Raw genomic sequence first — 22,858 nt, forward strand, 5'->3', positions numbered from 1 at the left:
GAATTTTAATAGAGTAGAGAGAGCGAAGTTTTAAAAAATGTGTCATTTAAAATAAACAATCCAATAAAGAAAATATGTTAGGCAGTAGTAAGTTATTAAATTTTACCACCCCTAGAATTAAAATTGACTTGGCTAATAAAACATATTGTACTTTTATGTGGCCGCGTTAGCTTAAATCCACCTAACTTTAATCCATATTGTTCATTTAATATTTTTTTTAAACAAGATAATATCATGACATGTATTCATCTCACAGTTTCTAGTAATACTTCAAGATCGTTTAATTTATTTTTATATATATCGAATAACTAAATGTTAATTAGATACAATAACATACTACTTAATTTCGATTTACAATAGTTTTTAAATCTTATACTCCATAAAATAAATATGCCATGTCAATCTGTATAGTTCACAACATAGTTTTAATTTCGATATTATAATTCGCGTGGTTGTCAAAAAAGTTAACACGAACTAGCCATACATATGAAAAAAGTTGCAACAATATTGGCACTTTTATAGTAGCCACAATACCTTTTAGTGCTTATTTTCTTAATTTAGATCCCTATTTCACACTCAATTACGTCCATAATAATTAAAGCATATTTTTATTCAATTAATAACCCATAACTAGGTATTAATAAAGTATACTTGGAAATTGATGAACCCTAGCTAACTTAATTGGATACTTGGATAGATGTGCATAGTACATGTTGATGTGCACAAATCTTTTACCAATAGAACAAGTGATCATATTTGTAGTAAATAGTAGAAATAAAATTACTATACGCAGTTAACCCTAATTAATAATAATGAAAAGGCTCAACGTTACATCATGTGATATCTATGCGCAGGACTTTCTTATTATTAACGCTAGCTATTTTTTTCTGTGCGGTAAGAAGCCTTTCTTTCTTCTTTTATGTATGCACAGTTGTCCACTTTCTTTCTAATTTGGAGTCACTGTTTGCTGCTTAGTAGTAAAACGTCGGAATCTCATTAATCTCTGTACCAGTCGTTTCCGTAGACAGAATTTAACGAGATCCTTGCATAAAAATAAATCCCAATACTATTTCCAAAACTTGCTTCAGATAGAGCAAAAATATTTCAAAAAAATGATTTAAAAAAAAATAAAAAATCTTCAAAGCCACCCCCCCCCCCCCCCAAAAAAAAACATGGTACACTTAAGCAGTGAACTCAACTCACCAAGAAGAGTAGAAGAAGAAGAACATAAAGCTAAATATAAAGTTGTATCTCAAACTCCAACCTGAAAAGAAGCCCTATTTTTTCTGCGATTATTTCTTGTCTCAGGAAAGCAAGAAACCCTTTTCATTTTCATTTTTCTCCCCTTTTTTTTTTGTGGTGATCAGGAGCTACAGACTAAGAAAAAAAAAGGGCATTATTATTTTCTTATTTATCTTCTCTCTTCCTTTTTCCCTCTCTCTCTATCTCTCAAACTTTGCTTTGCTTTTTCATGATGAGAAGGGAAGAAATAGGCGTGATAAATAGCTCGTCTTCGTCTTCAAGCAGCAGGTGCCAAGACTGCGGGAATCAAGCCAAAAAAGACTGCGAGCATTCGCGGTGTCGAACCTGCTGCAAGAGCCGCGGCCTCCAGTGCCCCACCCACGTGAAGAGCACGTGGGTGCCGGTGGCCCAGCGCCGCCCCCGCCACAATGTGATGCAGCAGCACCACCAGATTTCCGCCTCCGTTGACCACGGCCAAAACCCTAAAAGATACCGCGAAAATCAAGCTGCTTTAGGTATGTTAATTACAATTTACAAGCCCCACTCCCTCATATATATAGAGAGAGAGAGAGAGGAGAGAGAGAGAGTTTGTGTGTTTTTTTTCCACTTGAGACACAGTGCACAAGATTTGCCAGATCCGTGGAGAGCAGACTAGAAATTAAGTGAAAAAAGTGATGATTTCGGTTTTTGAACATTTTGCATCACAATACCTGTTTTCATACACACTAATGTTGATAAAAAACAAGTCCATCCGAAAATCTTGCTGTGTGTAGCGTCACACTGTAGTAAAACCCACAAACCCTAGCCCCACCCGCACAGGCTATGCTAGAACACACTGTAATTTTATTTTATTTTTTGATTTTTTGATTTACATCATTTTTATTTCTTGAATTTCTTCAATCTCCCCTCTTTTCTTTTCATTCCACCTTTTCACCTATTGTACCTAGATAGTTAATAAATTTTTTTTGACGATCATAAATAGTTTCTTGTGACTACTCTACTTAATCATCAAAACTCCCTTTTTTTAACCTTTCCAAGAGGCTAAACACTATGTAGAGTTATATGATCAATCCATGTATGTAATTTTACATGATATATAATGTGTTAAAACTAGCTCCTACCTACATAGCTAGCTAGTTTATAACCTGGCTGCATCATTACTTGATTGTAACATTTTATTTAATTTTTTTTGGAATTTTTAATTTTTTGGTAAATTAGGGTTAGAAGAAGGGGATTTTCCAGGGGAGGTTTGCTTTCCGGCGATATTCCGATGCGTTCGGGTGAGCTCGATGGACAATGTGGTAGACGAATACGCGTATCAGACGACGGTCAACATTGCCGGGCATCTATTCACCGGTCTATTGTATGATCAAGGGCCTCCGGAACAGGAGGGAACCGGAAACTATGTCACCGGAGGGAGCTCTTCAGCTGCAATTGGGTTCTTGCAACAGCCTCATTTTCTCAACAGTACCAGTGCTGCAGCTACTGGTACAACCCCCTCTCAATATCCTAGCTCTTTCTGCCCATTTACCTCTACTAGTTCACAGTTCTTCTAAAAGGCATATGCCTCATTCCAAAATCTTGAAAAAATTGGGATATTTTTAGCTATGAAGAGGTGGTGGTGGTGATTAGGATGATGATGGGAAGTTAAAAATAATTGTTTCGCTTCTTATTTCTATAAAGATTTATTTGATTTTATTTTTAAGAAATTGATCGAGGAAAGGGGAATTTGTATATATCCCCTTTTTGCTGGTTCATGCATATCCCTTACCACTTTAAATATATTTATGTTAAGACAAATATAAGGAAATTAATCTCTTAGTTGGTGTCTGCCTACCTAGATGTATTATCAGTAATTTTTTTCTGTTTTTGATGAAGTGTTGTTCTGTTATTTATATGTGTGAAGGCTGTGTTTGTTGTTGTTGTTGTTGTGTGTTTTCCATGGACCAAACATGTCTTCTTGTGTTTATATATGGATAGCTAATTGACTATATATACTTTTGTTTTCCGGCTTAATCCCTTTGCCCATAATCACCATGCTATATAATTTCTGATTTTTAAGGGTAATATACACATATTAGGGCAATATTTATATAGTTACATGTGTACATGATGCCTTGAGGGAGTGCTCTTAATGTTCATAAGATTTATGAATAATCTTGACATGAAAATATTCATATTTTTCTCATTAAATGTTATAGGAGTATATGAAAACATGATCTTATTTGTCACACCTAATAATAATTTTTATACTACTATTAATTTTGAAACATTCTAGGCGCATGTGTCATGTTGAAGACATTGAACATAAAGATTCTTGTCCCTAACATGCCTTTTGAATTTCTAAGCGGCGAAAAGATTAATTGGTGGGCATCTTATAAATTTTTTGATGATGGCGACCTTAAGCAGAAAGCAATTAGTATGATTATAATAAAATACTTATTTATGTAAGTTAACTCTTTATATGCTAAAGAGACATTCACACTAGCCAAAGTAAAAGAATGATTCCCTCTCAACTAAATTTCACATATATAGAATATATACTTAGTACTAATTCAGAAGAAAATTAAATTAGAAACCTCCTCAACTATACAATTGATTAAGATGTCATCGTGCATTGATTCTATTCAACTCAAAGAATCAAGAAAAGAATTACCCTAGTAAATTATAATTGTACTTTAGTTGTTCTAGTGCATTCTATCTCACACCCTACTATATTTAAATTTCTTATACGACTTTCCGGTTTTGATCATTTAAAAAATCTCCTTTTATGGAAGGTGCATCAAATACTAACAATAACTTTAAAAGGAAAGGGATCCAAGAATTTAAATATGTTCTTTGTAAAGTAACTTGACATGGGGAGGGGATGGCAATCAATCAAGCTTTATGCTAAATTAAATTAATGATGTCTTCTTTTTTGTATAGTAGTAGAACTTTAACATGTACATGAATAAATTGGTAAAAACTTAAGGGGACATCTTTTTCTAAAGAGGATTATTCTATAATTCGACTTTAGTTTGGCCTATTTAATTCAATCCTGGTCTTTGGATCTAACTGAGGGGATAATCATTGAGAGAAAGCTTATAAGAATATGTACCCTTCTTGTACGGATTCATGAGAATATAATTTTCAATACACCATATACAATCTAGTTGTAATACGTGGTAATTTATAAAGTTGGCAGTCCTAGCTGTAATTTATAAATTACAAGAAAAGAAAACTAACGAAGATTATAACGGTGCTCACAGACACTATGAAAGTTAGTAGTACTTTACAATTATATAATGAAAGTTAATGCTGCAATAACGTCCAATCATTAAATGCTTATCTATGGTTTAATATTGACTTTGCACAGTGAAGAATAGTTTGTTGGTTCTGATCAATTATTCATTCGTAGGTTGATTGTTTTTCCTTGCTTAGGGTTATAGGATTCTGCACGTACCTATAAATTGTGTTTAAATATGTTGGCACATATAGTGATGAAATTTTGTCCCTTTGGCATACAATTTGTGCATTGTTCTTTCATGGAGTACTTTAAACTGTTTGGGTTTTTATTTAATAATTAGAGTTAAGGCTCGTTTTTTTACATAATGGAACATAGTAGGCTCATTTTTTTACATAATGGAACATAGTATTGATAAAATGCAAACTCATATATTTTCAACACAACGTCAATACAGTGTAAACTTTTAAGATTTTGATGTCAACACAATTTCAATACAATTTCAACACAACATCAACCGTTGACACATTTTTTGTTGCTATCATTTTATCATCTGTTGATATTTTCTAACATTTCAGATCATAGTTTGGAGTTTGTACAATATTTAGAGTTTGTACAATATTTAGAGTTTACAATTGATAGCATTCCATGGAACATATAATTAATTTTAGAGTAGAATTTACATTTTTAGCAAAAAATCCAATTATTAGTACGTAGTTGGTTATTTCATAAACCACATGATTTAAAAAAATATATCTTCAGTTTCTAGCTCAAAACTGTACTAACCAATGATGATTTTCATAACTACTTCTGTCATATAAAAATCAGACCTAAATTATGTCATTTGAATGTGTTATGTGTACCCTAAAAATGAGATGGAGAAGAACTGACGCTCTTGGTGTATCTATGAGAGAGATGGATAAATCATGTCACATTTCAATTGGGAGACAGATTTTCAGGGTTATTAGACGATATGGAAATGGCAAATCTTATTATCACATATTAAGCCTACAATCTCTACTAAATCTAATTAAATATACATAATGTCAATTTTGTGTGTTTGTATGTGTGCATATATGTATTATTTATTTTATATATATAATTTTGCAATCATAAGTTGGTTACTGCTCCAGAAAATGACTGATAGTGAGGAGTAACAGTACCACAGATTTATCAAATTTTGTTCAGATTTTCATCATAACAATTGTCCCTTCAAATCATTCTCCCATTAATTTTGACAAGGATAAAAAGTTATATACGCCGTAGAAATTTGTGGTTATGAGACTACTGCATTTAATTATTGTACAATATTCTTATCTAAAACACTTTATTTACGAGTTGCTCGATAAACTGTGAAATATTTACTTTGTTTAGATTTTGTCACGTTAATTTATGAGCTGTGTGACAGGACACAAAATTTTAGTCATAACGATATTAATTTGGAGAAATAAGAACTACAGTGTAGATCATATATACTCTAGCTAGGGTTGGATTTGGGATAGAGATATTAAAAGGAGACATATATAAAATCAATAAAATCATCAAATTAATTCCATGGCATTCTAATTTAAAATTTCAAATTAAAAAAGAATTGCACAGACGTGCATACAACTACTACTGGAACTTTAATTTAATAATAATTCAAAATTTTTAAAAATATTCAGATTTTTCAATAAGGTGTTAACTAATTTTTGATAAATTCATTAAAAATCTTAAGAGTCCCCCTGCTTCAACCAAATCGTCAATAGGGCTTGTTCATATGCATATTTTCCTATTCATATCCCAAAAAAGTCAAAATCCAAAACTTTTTGTGAGAACATAGCGATTCTTATTCTCATATCTGACCCCTTATTAAAGGAAAATCCATCTTCAATTGAAACGAGAGCACCCAACAAATACTTAAAGGAAAATCCATCTTCAATTGAAACGAGAGCACCCAACAAATACAAAATCCACCCCAACTTTTGTGAGTAAGCCTAACAGTAGAATAGTAATGTCTGAAATTAAAAGTCTCAGATTTTACTCTAACATGGTTCGGCCTTTAAATTTATACTACTTCCGTCCCACATTAAGTGTCACATTTAGTGTGAGCACGGATTTTAAGAAATGTAAAGAAAAGTGGGTTGTATAAGTTAGTGGATTATGAGTCTCACTTATATATATTAGTTTTATAATAAAATGTGAGTATAATTTTTTGGTGGAATGTGGGGTCTACTTAGACGTCCCCAAACCGAACCGAACCTTCCGAGCCGGCCCGTAACCGTCACCGGCGGTTCCGAACCGGAACAGGAACCGTCGGCGAGGTTCGAACCGTGCCCGGAACCGCTGGTTCCCCCGGTCCGGTTCAGGTTCCAATTATGCGCAAACCGTAACCGGCAGTTTTGAACCACCGGTTTCGTCGGAACCGCCGGTTCCGAACTGGCGGTTCGGCGGTTCCGGTAGCTTTTCGGGCCTATTTCCGACCTACACACTAGGCTTTTCAGAAACCGTCAGCAGAACCGCTGGTTTTCGCCAGAAGCCGTTGACGAAACCGGCGGTTCCGTCCAAAAAACCGCCGGTTCCGGCGGTAAACTGGCGGTTCGGCCGGTTTTTAAAAAATTTGAATTTTTGAAAATTTTTTTTATTTAATTTAATCACATTTTTCCCCTATAAATACCCCCTTCCTCTTCATTTCTACTCACCCTATTCTTGTGTTAACAAGTGTTTCTCTTCTCAATCTCAATTTCTCTATTCTCTATCCCCATTCTCTCTAATTGCTCAAGTTGTTTACGTTATTTGCGCTCATAATTTACTCACGTTGTTTACGTTATCATATTCACACAATTACACTACTCTCTATTCTCCACTTTCAATTTTCATAAATATCATGTCTTCATCTCGTTGTGGTGGTTAATGAGGCAAGGGAATTACCCAAGATCAAAGTGATACTCGTCGTCGACGTGCCCCTACTAGAGCACAAGTTACGGATGAGGTGGGAAGGCGAGCCGCTCTTCGAGCGCAAGTAAGTTCTAATGTGTTTTTGTTTTTTTAAATTCATTTTTATTACATTCATAATTTCATTTTTTAACATCTACGTGTCTATGTGTTTTATTTTTTTGTTAGTATTTTTACTTAATTGTATAATTTTCATAGGAGGGAGAAGATCGAAATGCGGCCTTGTTACTTGCCCTCGCCGACCAAGAAGGGGGGCATTCACATTCGGCTTCGCATTTCGAATACGATGTGAATCTATCATCGGGCGAAGGCGATGATGGATCGCATCAATTCCCCCCTTCTAGCGTCGGCCAAGTTGGCGAAAATGATGAGGAGGCCGATGCTCCTCCTCCTTCAGGACGACAAAAAAAGAAGATGCCTCCAAAGTTGAAATCCGATATTTTCACCAAACATTACAAGAAGGTCCCGGTGGTAATTTCAAATCCTAATGATCCGACCACTACCATAGAGACAAATGAGTTCAAAGCATATTGTAACTATTGCGAGAAAGTTTATCCATTTGGACCCGGTGGGGGATATGGTACTCTCCATCGCCATTTGAAGGTAAAACATCCCGTGGAATATGGGCATACTAAGTCTCAAAGCCAAATAAACTTCCCTGCCGGCTCATCGTCTCAAACAGGTACGCCTCTATTTAAATATGATCCCAAAAATGTTACCGATGCTATGGTAAGATGGGCGGCAATGAAGCATTTGCCGTTTAATTTTTTTAATGACAAAAAATATGAAGTTACTATGCAAACTGCATTTAATGTTACTACAAAAAGAATTCCCCCCTCAACTGCTCAATGATCTAACAACCGGTAGTTTTTTGATAAAAAAAAAAGAGAAGTAGGAAAATTTTTATCTACCTTGGGACACAAAATTAATATTTGCTCTGATGTGTGGACAAATTCTTACCATAGAAATTCTTACATGGGAATTTCATGTCATTTTATAGATAATAGTTGGACTTTAAATAAACGTTTAATTGGTTTTATACAATTTCCTTCACCACACACCGCACAAGCAATTGCATCTTTAATTATTCAAGTTTTGAATGATTATGATTTATGCAACAAAATATTTTCGGTTGGTTTTGATAACGCAACCGCTAACACTGCAAGTATACCCGAATTAATTGCGGCTTGCTCCCCGGTGATAAGTGGTAAGTATTTTCACCAAAGATGTATATGTCATATTTTAAATTTATGTGTACAAGATGTTTTGTCTTTATGACAAAGACATATTCAACCTATTACAACAGCTGTATCCTTGATCCACTGGAAGCATCATATTGGCAAGACGTGGAAGAAGTATTGTCATTCGAAGAAAATAAGGTACACAACTTTTAATTTAGATGTGTCTACTAGATGGAACTCTATGATATGTTGCATTCTACATTAGATCATATAGAATATTTGGTTGATTTTTATAGAACTTTCCCTGTAGATGATTTATATCTAACCTCTTCTTGTTGGGATCAAAGCATGTGTTAAGGACCTAAATCCTTAACGTCGATTTCCACACAAAATCAAGAAACGAGATGTCGTCGTTGTCGAGTGCCCAACGTTGGGTCGTGACTTGGACGGCAAAAAGGGGCGGTTGAGCGCGAGATCAGCCTCGTCGGCAACGTTAGGAGATGTTTCTTGTTTGCTACTCAATTGAGCCAAAAGAATGATAATTTCATATATTGATTGACTGAATAAAAAAGATAACACTCGATCCTATTTATAATGCTACTGACTTAATGAACAAGAAAACAAAGATATAGAAAAAGATATGCTAAATCCTTATAATATCTAAACTAAATAATAATAATAATAATAATAATAGAGGTTCGTATCAACTCCCCCACGGTTAAAATCCACCTTGTCCTCAAGATGGGAACCACGAAGCAAAAATGAGAGTTGAAATCAGAAGCTTCGGCGAGGCAACTCCTCCTGGATCAAACGCACAAGACTACCCTCTCTTTTTCAATATTTTCTTTGTGTTGCTGATTGCGGTCTTCTTCGTAACCAATTTTACATTCTTGACTCTAATCTCATCCTCAAATAACATTATCTTCTCTTCCCTTTCCTCTTCAAGGTTGTACTTTTGTATCTCAAAAGCAGCCTTGTCCATCATCGCGATTTTGCTCTGCTTTTCAGGATGCATACGTAAATCCTTTTCTTTCGACTCCAAACTAGAATCAAGAGCTTCAGGTGTCATCTCTTTCTCGATCAGCCTCAGAAAGGTGTTGTTGACCTCATCTTCTCTTTTGGTAATAGAGTCATTCTCCTTCCTTATCTCTTTCTGATTCCACACATTACTAAGTACTATCAACATCTCGTCCATCTTCTCTTCACCATCGTGCGAATCAATTTTCCACTCCTTTTTCCTTGAGCTTGAGACACCCGCTTGCGGTTGACGAGAAGAGGCGCATAATGGAGCTTTCACGGACATCGATAGCAAGGGCTGGCAAGGGCTCGATGCGGCGTAGGGCGGAAGCTCAATAGTCGATGTTGTACTTGGCTGCTGTAGCTGACGATCTGACCAAAGCGGTGGCTTCTGGTCGAGCACGAGCTGCGGGCGTATGGGGGTACGAGAGCTTGGGAACGTGGGGCGCTGGATCCGGTTTTGGGGCTGCTGGCACAACAGGTTTGGGGGAGTCAGCTGTGGCGGATGTTCTGGCAACGGGGGAGCGCGAATCTTTCCAACACGACGACCGGACGTTTGGGAGGGCAGATCCCAGCAAGTCTGGTTTTTCGCATGCAGAAACGGCTGTTGGTGCGATTCTGGCGAAGACCAACCCGAGTTCGGGCTTTGGCGAGCGCAATGTGGCTGTCGGAGTGACCGTTCCTGCTCAGCGAACTGATCCCCAGAGGTGAAGGCGTTGCGCGGAGGCCGGTAGACATTCTGTCGGACAGAATACCAGCTGGAAATAGAGCGTTCATGCGGCGGCTCGTAGTAGTCGCTGAGCTCTCCAGGTGGCCGGTAGGCATTCCGTCGAACGGAATACCTGCTAGAATTATAGCGCTCGTGCGGCGGGTCGTAGTAGTCGCTGAGCACTCCAGGGTGTTCCCAGTCTGAACAAGAATACGGCTGCGGGCCGTACAAATCTGGGCTGAAATACGATGACGACCCAGAGGTGTAAGGGGGTGTTCTAGGCCGCGACTGACTATGGGGCGGATAGCGGCGGGTTCGCTGTGAGTACATCGGGTCTGGCGGCTGATGAGGCGGTGGCTCCGGCCGCGGAGGCGCACGAATCTCTTTGCGGGAATCGTAGCACGCCTGTTGTGCATACGTTGCTTTAGACGCAAGCAAGTTTGTCCTACGCCGTTCGATTTTGTCACAACGTGTTTCCAACCTGGACATAGCGGCATCCAATTGATCGAATAGTTGTTCATAACGCCCCACTTCGGTGTAGTTGCGTAACATGATGACGTTAAACGGCGGCGGTGAAGCTCGACAGTGGGATGTGATCGGGCAGGTGATGTGACTGAATTTTTTTTTGATATTGGTGATTTATTTGGGGAATATGGATGACGAAGACGGAGGATGAGCACGGGATGAAAGCACTAGTTGTTAAGGACCGTCCTTCTTAACGTCGATTTCCACACAAAATCAAGAAACGAGATGTCGTCGTTGTCGAGCGCCCAACGTTGAGTCGTGACTTGGACGACAAAAAAGGGGCGGTTGAGCGCGAGATCAGCCTCGTCGGCAACCTTAGGAGATGTTTCTTGTTTGCTACTCAATTGAGCCAAAAGAATGATAATTTCATATATTGATTGAATGAATAAAAAAGATAACAGTCTATCCTATTTATAATGCTACTGACTTAATGAACAAGAAAACAAAGATATAGAAAAAGATATGCTAAATCCCTATAATATCTAAACTAAATAATAATAATAGAGGTTCGTATCAGCATGAGTTTATTTAAATTATTCAAAGGTTTTAGAAATGCGACCGTTGAGTTATCGGGTGTGTATTATTGCACATCCGTTCGTGTTTTAGAACATTGCATGTATATATCACTTGGTTTTAAAACTGCAATGAAAAATTCCGTAAATAATCTTGAATTAATGTGCGTTTTATATTATATGATTGAAAAATGACTTAAGTATTTCAATGATACCCCAATGGTTTTTTTGCTTGCAAAAGTTTTGGATCCAAAATGGAGACTAGTTGGTACTTTAAAAATTTTAGAATTTTATTACAACAATTTGGTTTCTATTGATCTTGAACCACTCCGAGCTTTACAATCGAATGACGAGGACGATGACAACAACATAAACCTAGCTCAAACATTCCAAATAAACCTCCCCACCTCTCAACACTGCAAAGAAGTTTTGAGTTCGACTTGCGGGCTCTCTTTCACGATTACGAAGCCAAGTACAACAGTACCCACCAAGTGAGACCTAGACCCCCCCGTCAAACACAAAACTTTGGCTTCTTCCAAGTTGATGACCCCGACGCCCAATCCCAATTGGCGGACCAATACGGCTACAGTAACGGAGGAATGACGGCAAATTAGGCAAGTGAGTCAGATTTATATTTTGACTCACACTTTTCTTTCAATGATGAAGAAGGAGGTCTCGTTCCCCAACAAATCGACGTCCTAGATTGGTGGGGATCACACGAGAAAGATTTTTCCATCCTTGCATCAATGGCCAAGGAGATCTTTTCGGTTCCAGCTTCCACTGTCGCCGTAAAGTCCGCCTTTAGTGTTGGAGGCAACGTCTTGGACGACAGAAGAAGTAGACTCATCGGGCAAAACATGGAAGCCACCATGTTACTTGATGATTGGTGCTCCGCCGAAATCAGAGACCAAGAATCGGATTGGGACAATCAAGTAGTACAACCCGACCAAGACTACTTCCCCGACGAAGAGTAGGTCAATTCCTCCGATCCAGACAAATAGGTAAGCAAGGTAAGAGAACTACGTGGACTTTGATTCCAAAATGCAATTGAGCATTGAGAATACGTAGACATCTCAACTTAAATTTAAGTTGAACTCAAGTCCTTTTTCCTTTATTTCTTTTTTCTCCCATTTATTTCGAATATGTAATTTGTAAATTGTAATCAAGACTTTAAGTCTTTTGTAATTTATAATTTTTAAGTTGTAATTTGTAAATTTTAAGTTGTAATTTGTAAATTTTAAGTTGTAATTTGTAATTTTAAAGTTGTAATTTGTAATATAGTTGAAATTTGTATCAATAAAATTGCATTTGTACATTGCATTATTCTATTTTTATTTATGCAAGTATATTTACATTTTTTACTTGAATTACAATTTTAACAAAAATAATTAAAAAAAATAAACATGAACCGCCGAACCGGTCCGGAACCGGACAGGAACCTGCGGTTCCGGACCTTGACGTGAACCGCCAGTTCATGGTTCAGAAACCGGAACCGTCCAAGCTAGGACGGGCCGGTTCAGGTTCAAGAAAATCTTGAACCGGAACCGCCGGTTCCCGAATCGTGGTGACGTCTAGGTCTACTTACCTTTTATGGTAAAAGTGAAATGTACTGACTCTTATAATGAGACGGACAAAAATAGCTAAATGTGACACTTAACGCGGGACGGAGGTAGTATTATTTTAGTCATAACAAAAACAAACAACAATTATTATGATGTATAGATTAATGACATTTATAAAACGGAATTCATGAGTGGAACTCGCCAGGTTGGTGCCAACTCGCCAACGTTGTATGTCACCATATGGGCTTAGGAAGCGTTATTCTTTTCATTGTTGTCTTTCATTCCCTGATGTCTCGTGCAAAAGCTCCCTACTCAAATACTATGTAATTGTTAAGATCGCCGATTGTACATTAGTTCAATATTATCAGCTTTGGGTGGAGCCAAACCCTTACAGATTTATTATTGGGGTCACCTCCAAAGCCCTCAAACTAATTGGGGTTGGATAGCATTTATATATTGCTTCCAACTTCCTTTTATTCTCCAACGTGGCACGGGTTTGCAACCCGATAACCCCCCCCCCTCAAACCGAGACTACATTGAGAACCATGTCGATACAACAAGTCAATCCAGGCCCGACTCTAACTTGAGTCATCATGGGCCCAACTCGAACATGGGTCGTTATGGCCGTGGCCCCTGGGACAATCTGGGTCCTACTCTAACTTGAGTTTTTCAGGGCTCGACCCTAACTGAGGCTCATGTAGACCTGACCCAAAGCTACCTAGGCTTTGATACCATTTGTTAAGATCATTGATTGCAAATTAGTTTGATATTGTTCGCTTTAGATGGAGTGGATCACCCTAAATGATCTTAAACTAATTTAAGTTGGACAACGCTTATATACTACTTTCAAGGTCCATCCATTTTACAATGTGATAAAGGGTTTGCAATCCAACCATAATAGAAAAAAAAAGTATGCAATAATAGTTCTAAATACTAGGCACTTGTGGTTTTGTTTTTCTTCCAATTAAATTCTATATTTCTCTCCGCAGAGCAAATCATATTCCATGAGAAATCTCTATTAAAAATCTATTAACTTTACATGGCAAATCTTATTCTATAAAAAGTCTTAGGACGTCATTAATAAGTTAGTAATGTCTAGATTTAGATATTTATATGACTATTTCCAAGTGTTTGGTATCATACTTAACATATTATGTAAGTTTGTCTTATCATCTATGGCTCATCCAAACCCGCAGTTTTTTCCTCAAAATACAAGGATATGTATCTCACAAATTTGGTTGGATAACATTTCTACCTCATTTCTTGTCTACCAAACAACAATGAAAAAAACCATCATTTAAGCTTATCTTGACACGAAGCCCATATTTCTTATCATACTTTGCAAATCTTCTTATATCTCATCTTTCTTATCAAACGAACCCTAGTATTTTGTGATTATAAAAAATCACAGTAATTTGTGATTCTATCCAACACTAATCAATGTGTCGTTCCTCCTAAATAGTCGTTATTAATAACACGAAAAATTTCTCAAAAATATATATAAATAAATATTGATAACTGAATATTGAAATCAAGGTAAAGCGACTTCGAAAAATTTTGTGAATCTTGTGAAATACTATGAGTTAACAACTAGTATTTAAAACATGAAATTAAATTGTAATTTTCAAACATAGACATATGTTCTAATCATATACCATTGCGAGTTCCCGAAAATCACACATATGTGAGAGATGTAGGAAGACGCGCTACTGGCCGTCTAGGAAAGAAGAAATGCGGGAAATTCGTTGGAGGTTGTCAGTGACGGAAAAGAGAGAGAAAGGCGAGGAAACTCGCTGGAGGTGGTTAATGATTAATTGACTAACTTTTGCCACAAAATGAACTACTCAAGTAGGATAAGCTAACTCAAAAAGAAATACGATTCAAGTTTGGTGGGATAGAAGGTGTACTATACAACAAAAAAATTTTAGGCAAAGTTGTCAAGTAAATTAATTATTCTCCATATTTTAACTATATATTTGGTTAGTCCTATACGATTTGATCATATTTTAATCAGTCCCCTACAGTTTAAAACGAAATACTTATATCACAAAGTTTCAATTTTTTTAAAATTATCTCATTTGTGTACAAAATAATATCTTGATGTACAATAGTGTTTCATTAAAATAATATATAAAAAAGAAATAAAACAAAACACATATACAAAAATAATTATATTACAGAAATGACATCGTTTAAGTATCACCAAAATGTATGTCATTTTATACTCAAAACATAATTCTTTATATGTCATTTTATACTCAAAACGTAATTGAAAACAAAATTGAAACTTCTTAGTTTAGTACGTATTCCGTATTTAACAAATTCATGTTAAATAACTTTATTCTTTATAGTTTATTTCTACCTTCTACGTGTCAGAAATGTTATAAAAGTACCCTTAACTAACCGGCAATTAAGCATTGCTATCTGTAACTGTCTTTTAACGATAACTAGATTAACTATCTCTTTCTAGTGTTAACTTAATTAAACATGCGTAAATTTTTTACCAAATCCTTAATTAGTAAGTAGCTACAATTTGACTGTGGTGAACCGCTAATTAAATCAAAGTCTTACATATATAGCTGTGGCCTGTGGGTTAATGTGAAACTTTTCATTAAGAACTTAACGCTGCGCTTATGTATGAAATAACTATATTTACAGTTACCTTAACTCCATTTAAAAACAGGAAATTCAATAAAATTTCCTTTACCACGTCATCATTCAGTTACTTATTGTTAACAATGGAATGACTGAAAATGGTTACTTTTATTCAGTTATTCTAACAATAAAATGAGCTTCATTTGAATACAGTAATTATTAAAAATGTTATAGCACAAAACTAACATACTGGTCCCAATACCTTTTTGAACTAAACCTAACATTGAATACCGTCGATATGAAGTTCAATTTAAAAGTAAAAGTTAGTGTATGATTTTCATGTTTTTGTAGTTTTTACTTTTAATTAATATGGAAATATTAATTACATGTATATGCTGATAACTTAATATCATAAGATCTGTAAACGTATAGGAGTACTTTATTAAGTTCCTTTTGAGAATATAAATTTTATAGAGGAATTATACGAAATCCTGGATAAGACTAGAATATGCCCAGGAGATTGAATCTAGTATGTGAGAAACTAGGTCTGAGCTAGACACAATTTTACCACGCTGCATTTCATATGGATTATATTGGGGAAAAAGTGAGAAAAAAGTGGGAGGAAAATGGTCTCGACACATCCCCAGCCTTTTCTTATACGGTTTCCTTTTGATTTTTGAGATTTCTTGATATATTAAAACTAAAATTGATACATTCTCTTTAGGAAAAAAGGAAATTAGAATGGTTTGAATATACGAAAATTATGAAAAAAAAGCATTCAAAAGGTGGGGAAACAAAGATTTAAACGGAATTATATCCTAATCTTGATTTGGAATTCGCTATGTGTATATCTTCATTTGTTGGATCATTTTTTATAATGTGTATATTTCAACCTTTTGTTTTATGTATTTATTTTAGCACAAACTAATAATAAACCTCAATATGACTCAAAATTCAGGAAAAAATGATTGTGCGAAGGAGAAAACAAAATTAGGTCAACAGAAAGGGGAGATGCAACAGAAACCTAAAAAGAGCGCATTGAGCCCTAGATATACATACTATTGCCCTACAGTTAAAAGTTTACAGTTCCCAATGGTTAGATAAGGAAATCTATTGGTCAAGTCGGACAGCATTCAAAGCCTAGTTCCCTTGTATCGCTGGACAAAGACCATTCCCAACTATTTTTGTTTTAGGGTTTACACATTTTGGATTTAATATAATACTGGAGTATTAAATTAATTTTCATTTTCCAAAAATTACAAGAGGGAAATTACCACATGTTTTAGTTCATTTGTTCAAACCCTGTACGTTTAATTATATAGTGGAGTAGTCTATACTTTCATGCATTTGGATTGTTGCTTTGTAGTACTAGTAATTTCGTTCATCATCACCAGTTGATTTTTACGGATTTGGATTCTGTACGTGATTATATTTGATAGCAGTATGTATACAGTAATAGATAAATTTTGAAATTTTACTCTTTACAAAATATAAGAGATGAAAATATATTAACTGTATATAGCTAGATGAAATATATATTCATGGATGTAGCTAGATGTGTAGTGAATGCTGTCTAAAGTTGCAGGAAGGTTTGTTCTAATTCACTCATTTCTACCTTAGGCGCTGATTCTTTTAAGATTCATCGTATATAAGTCAATTTACACAAAAGATCGAGGTTAAATTAACAAAAAAACTAAACCAAGCACATGTTCAAATATCCACGCTGTTAAATAGACACCAATATATCAAAATTCTAAAATAGAGTCACATGCATCACCCCTGATTACTACTCCCTCCGTTTCATAGTAATAGAGTTATTTTGTCATTTTGGTACGTTCCATAGTAATAGAGTCATTTCTCTTTTTAGTAAAAGTCAACACATTTCTCTACACCCACTTTACTATTTCCCACTTTATTCTCTCTTCATCTCTCTACCTTTTTCATTTTCCACTTTATTCTCTCTTTACTTAACTCATCTAACACAATTTTCTTAATCTCCGTACCGAAAAAAATGCCTCCATTACTATGGAACGGAGAGAGTATTACCTCCGTCCCACATTAAGTGTCACATTATGCCATTTCGGTACGTCCCACAATAAGAGTCACATTTCACTTTTACCATAAATAGTAAGTAGACCTCACATTTCACCAACCAATTCTACTCATATTTTATTATAAAACTAATATATATATATATAAGTGGAACTCATAGTTCACTAACTTATTCAACCTACTTTTCTTTACATTTCTTAAAATCCATGCTCACACTAAAGGTGACATTTAATGTGGGACGGAGGTAGTATATGTTCGAATACAAATCGTATTAAAAAATAAAGGAGTTTTCGTTCTGGTGTTTGATTTGAAGTACTAATATTCTTTAGTCCGAAAAAAAAGAAGTGCATCTCTACCTACTTGTATGCAATTAGACTTGCAACTTCAAAATGTGAAATGCAAAAATTTCTTTGAGTTACAATTTACACACGCAATCCGAGGTGACTCGAGTGCCCGACTTATTAGCCGGGAGTGGAAGCGTGTTATGTAAACTATCCTATCCTATCCTACTTGAATACAATTAGAATTGTAAATTCAAAATGTGAAATGCATATTAATCACCGTAATTATATGCGACACTAATGTGTCCAATGAACACATGTAACTTAAAAAATGCTCTAGCGATTGAAGATTTAAACAAATACAATATATACTAGTAGTATTTGTAAGCAGGGAAACATAATGTTCAAGACCACTGCCCCGTTCACTTAGTAAAAAAAGAAAACAAATATTGTGGTACTATTTGTACTCATAGTCATGGATAATTAATTTAAATAAAATCAAACACAATGAATGACCATAGTGAATCCACCCTTAGCTTGGGCCAAACCAAGGTCAACCAAATACAAAATTACTTAAACGGCCTCACACATTTTATGGGATGGCATAGATAATTTTTTCTTTGTTCATTTCATTCCCCTTTTCTTTAAGAATATAGATTTGCACAAGCTCAAATCCACTTAAACATTACATTTAAACATTTCGTATAATAATATGATGTATTGAGGTGTGAAGAAGAAAGCAAAGAGATAGCAGACAAGAAATTAAATTTGGAGAGAAGTAGCAATCAAAGTTAATGATATGAAGCGAAAAAGCAATTAGATTTTGTAATATAGTGCAGTACGATAAGTAAAGGTGAAGAGATGAGAACTGGCATCTCAAGTGACTGATCAATAGTACTAAAAGCAAGTTTGGTTAATTAATTAATACAAAAAAGGGTCAGAATTTAACGACTTGAAGGCAGAGTAATAAAGTAGTGCGCCATTGCATTGGCTTGTAGCATATCAAGGCTGCTGTGTCTAAAGCTAGTTTCTTGGCACATTTTCCTGTACTGCCCGCCGTGGCGGCAGCAGCCTCTTACAATTTCAGCAACGATGTTGAGAGAGAGAGAGAGAGAGAGAGAGAGAGAGAGAGATTTCCTGTGACCCCTGCATAGTAATCTCTAGCAAACTGGGATTACACACACACACACACACACACACACACACACACACAGCTGGCTGATTTTCGATGACCCCTGCATAGTAATTCTAGCAATCTGGGATTTCACACACACACACACAGCTTATGTAGGAAATATAATATCTCCGCAATTAGAAAAATGATGTCAAAACATCCACATCTAAGCTACATGCCTCAGACAATGAAAATTTCAGACTGAAATAAAATTGAAGTGAAATAATCTAGCATAAATTCAGAGCCCAATGCACTACATATGCTCGTTGCATGACCACCAACTACTAATCAAAACTCATTAGAGTATGCGGTGAACCGTAGATACAACTTGAATGCAAAAATTCTCGAATTTAAGTGAGCAAGATCAAAGACAAAACTATAGACCACAAACATCATGGTTCAAAATAAGGTAGCTCTATCCTGATCTGTGAAGAATTTATCATAAGCCCTTCAATCACAATTGACTAATCCTTCAATGTAACTTAATCAGCCTGAAAAAACGGCTGAATCTTGCAAAACCTCAGAGGTATTTCAGACTAGAAATTTAATACTAGCAGCCTCCGAGAAGTGATTGCACAATGAATACAAAACTCAATTACTCAATCATCTGAATCAGCCTACTCTGCTTTCATCTTCCTACCGAATTCCAGACAGTTTTCCAGCAGACATAGTATGAACAGAGAGGCATGTCACATGAGGCACAACAAGGCAGTATGGATTTGACTTGGCAAACATGCTACAAGTCAGTTATAGTTCTAGCTTTCAAGGGCATATCACATGACTACTTCAATAAAAAGTTTAGACTGCTCTAGAATTAATTCAGCAAGCATGCTACAAGAGTACAAGTGAGTTATAGTTCTAGATTTTTAGGGCACATCTTGTAAGGGCGACACTGCAATTGTACTTCAATAAACAGTGATCTACTCTAGAATGAGTAAGTTATAGTAGTTCTATCTTTCTAGCCATATTCTTGATGCTCAATCCTAGCAAAATGTGTAGCACAGCAATCAATCAATCATATATTAGCAGGTCTAATCGTGTAAAGATTTTACCTATCATGCTACCTGATATTATTCACCTCTGCCTCTTTATGTTTCAAAGAATGCAACCATGTGGCATGGGAAAATGAAGCTTCTCGTTCCTCGCAGGCTTCTCCACCACCAAGAAAATCACATCCCACCACTTTCACTATTCAAAGAAATAAAAATTCTTAAATGTTAAACTCTATCTTATGGAGTAATTCAATTACAAACACCCATATTTTTTCTTCCACCTGCACATTTGGTCCAAGATTGTGCTAACAGCTAGTACTTAATGGAACTAAACAAGCCATTCTAGAACTATGCAATTTACGTCGAAATGGCAAATTTACCTTGGGGGTCTAACAGTAAAGACTGGAAATCACAACTTGAAAACTCTTCCAGAAATAGATCAATGTCGTCAAGATGAGCAGCTCATAAATGACTAGTAACTGATAAATTCTAAAGCCATCAAGCACACAAATACAACATTCGACAAAACATCACTAAACAGTATATGATGCTGAATGGCACCACAATTCAGTGGGAAAAATTATAGTGGCGCCACAATACCACATGCAACTCTTAATCAAAGATTGTGTAAACAGCTACATAAATGGAAATTAAACAAACTGGACAGAGAAAACTAGTCAATGAACATCAAAACGACCATTTACAGTGGGGGTATTGACAGTAGGGTTGGAAATGTATCATAGACACTATTGCTGAACAAAGAGATCAATCTTCACATTTGAAATGACCAGCTGATAATTATTTATGCCAATAAGCAATATCCAAATCAGACATAAATGATGATTCATATTTGAGAAATTCCAAAGTCACCAACTACACTACAAGATTATACTAGTCATCAGCTGAGTTTAAGATGCTAAATGAAACCTCATTTCAGTTAAACTATAGTTCCATCCAACCATAGATAGCAATATGTGCAAGCAAATATATAAAATATGCACAATTTCAAAAGTCAAGTTATTTGAATTAGAAATTGCATAGGGATTAATGACCCATATATACATCCTTTATCAGATAAGCAAATCAACACCTAATATTAATGATAGCAATTGAACAGAATCAATCAGACAATCCCAAACCCTAAAGTTACTGCACATTGACCTCCATCATCCCCACCCAGCATCACAATCCATATCTGACCATTTCAGCCCAACTAACGGAGCTTCCCGTGCGCGAAACCAGGCATGTTAACGTAATAAGGCAGCTTCTTCGCTGTGAGCTTCGGTCCGCCCCTCTGCCCCATCTTCCTTATCCCCATCTTCGTTATCCTCTGCTTCCCGAACCTCCCCTTCAGCTTCCATGGCACCAATTCATCATCAAAATCGTAATCGTCCACATCATCATCGTCACCATCACCCTCCACATCCTTCACACCACCATCATCACAGTACTCCTCCGCGTAATCACGGACCACGTAATTAAGCGTCATCTCAACCGGCAGAGTCATCGGTGGAGACACCGACATCGCCTGAATCGCGAGTACATCACTCGCTGACACGAAATCGCGCGGCGTCGGTGCATCCTCATCCACGTCCACGTCCACGTCTGTTTCGTCGTCGTCATCTTCAGTAGAAACCGGCTCCAGATCGTCGTCGGAAACTGAATCGGCTGTGCTGTTTGCCTCTTCGCTGTCGTAGGAGTACAGATCCTCGTCGTCAGACTGAGACGCGTTGACGAGCTCCCACGCCGACAGAACTTCGTCACCGACGCCGCACACCTCCGTGGCGCTCGATCCACCGCTCCTCGCCGCCGATTCAGTGGTTTTCCCCAAAAATCTCATCATTTTCACTGGCGAAATCGGTGGTTTTTCTCTTCGATGTTTTTTTTCTTCAAAGCGAGTTTCGTGTGCAAAAGGGTATGTGGTTCTCGTTGGGGAAATGGAATTAATTTAAACAAAATGATAAATGAAGCCACGTGGCAGTGATCTGAGAGTTTAGTCGTACCCACATGAACAGCTCGAGTTCCTATTGGTTGAATTTACGTGGCAAGCAAAGGTATCTTGGAGCATAATCTTTTGCTTTTTTCCCTTACATTATCCTCACGGTTTAATTTTAGTATTTCTTTTTCTTTGTCGAAAAAAATCTTGGCAAATTATTGGGAGATAAATATATTAACCACTGATGTAACGATCAATTTGATATTGATGGATTTTCCTTCTTGCCTGATGGATATTGTTTTGAATTGTTTGATTAACTAAATGTAATGTCTAATTGAGTTTTAAAAATAGTTGGATTTGAACCAAAATTATGACACATTTATTATCACCGCAACTTGGACAAGAAAAAAGAATCACGCAAGAAGTGCTTGTCGTACCTGCATGTGACTCTTGGCATTTTACAAAACGTGTTCACTAGATTTAAAGCATAAATGAATGCTTCAAATCTATTCAAAGACAATAAATAGTACTCCACCTATAATCAAGAATGCTAAATGGTTTGATCATCAAAACTCAAGCACGTATCTCAACATGACCCAGTAAATGAAGCAACAACAATTGAAACTTTGCTAAACCCAAAGAAAAGAGCACAGATCAAATTTAGGAATTCTCAGAAACATTTTTCCAAAGATTCAATCAAGATAAAGAGAAGGCATACGAACAAAAAGAACTTCTGCTATTCCATTTGTTATCAAACTGAGTAAGTGAACATTCTATGTATTGAGGAACCCAAATACAGAAGATGATCGAGCTGCGTTCTAAATTTCTTCACAAGTATGATCAAAAGTCAGTGAGTTATCACTTATCATGAAGAGGAAATGTGGCCCTTGTAGTGCAAATAATGTTTCGTAATCAACTTCGTA

The 22,858-nt window shown here is 36.2% G+C and overlaps 2 protein-coding genes across 2 annotated transcripts; one reads left to right on the forward strand and one right to left on the reverse strand.

Annotated features, from left to right (window-relative positions):
• The first annotated feature begins 1,194 nt into the window (after positions 1-1,194).
• On the forward strand, positions 1,195-3,064 carry LOC121747422 (protein SHORT INTERNODES-like). The gene is made up of 2 exons (XM_042141456.1): positions 1,195-1,757; positions 2,461-3,064. Exons 1-2 carry the CDS (start codon positions 1,472-1,474, stop codon positions 2,796-2,798), a joined length of 624 nt encoding a protein of 207 aa, XP_041997390.1. The 5' UTR covers positions 1,195-1,471; the 3' UTR covers positions 2,799-3,064.
• Positions 3,065-21,212: 18,148 nt separating this feature from the next.
• LOC121749203 (zinc finger protein hangover) lies at positions 21,213-21,842 on the reverse strand. Its single transcript, XM_042143792.1, has one exon. It carries the CDS (start codon positions 21,840-21,842, stop codon positions 21,213-21,215), a length of 630 nt encoding a protein of 209 aa, XP_041999726.1.
• Between the last annotated feature and the right edge of the window lie 1,016 nt (positions 21,843-22,858).

This window comes from Salvia splendens, chromosome 9 (assembly GCF_004379255.2).
Source record: "Salvia splendens isolate huo1 chromosome 9, SspV2, whole genome shotgun sequence".
NCBI lineage: Eukaryota > Viridiplantae > Streptophyta > Magnoliopsida > Lamiales > Lamiaceae > Salvia > Salvia splendens.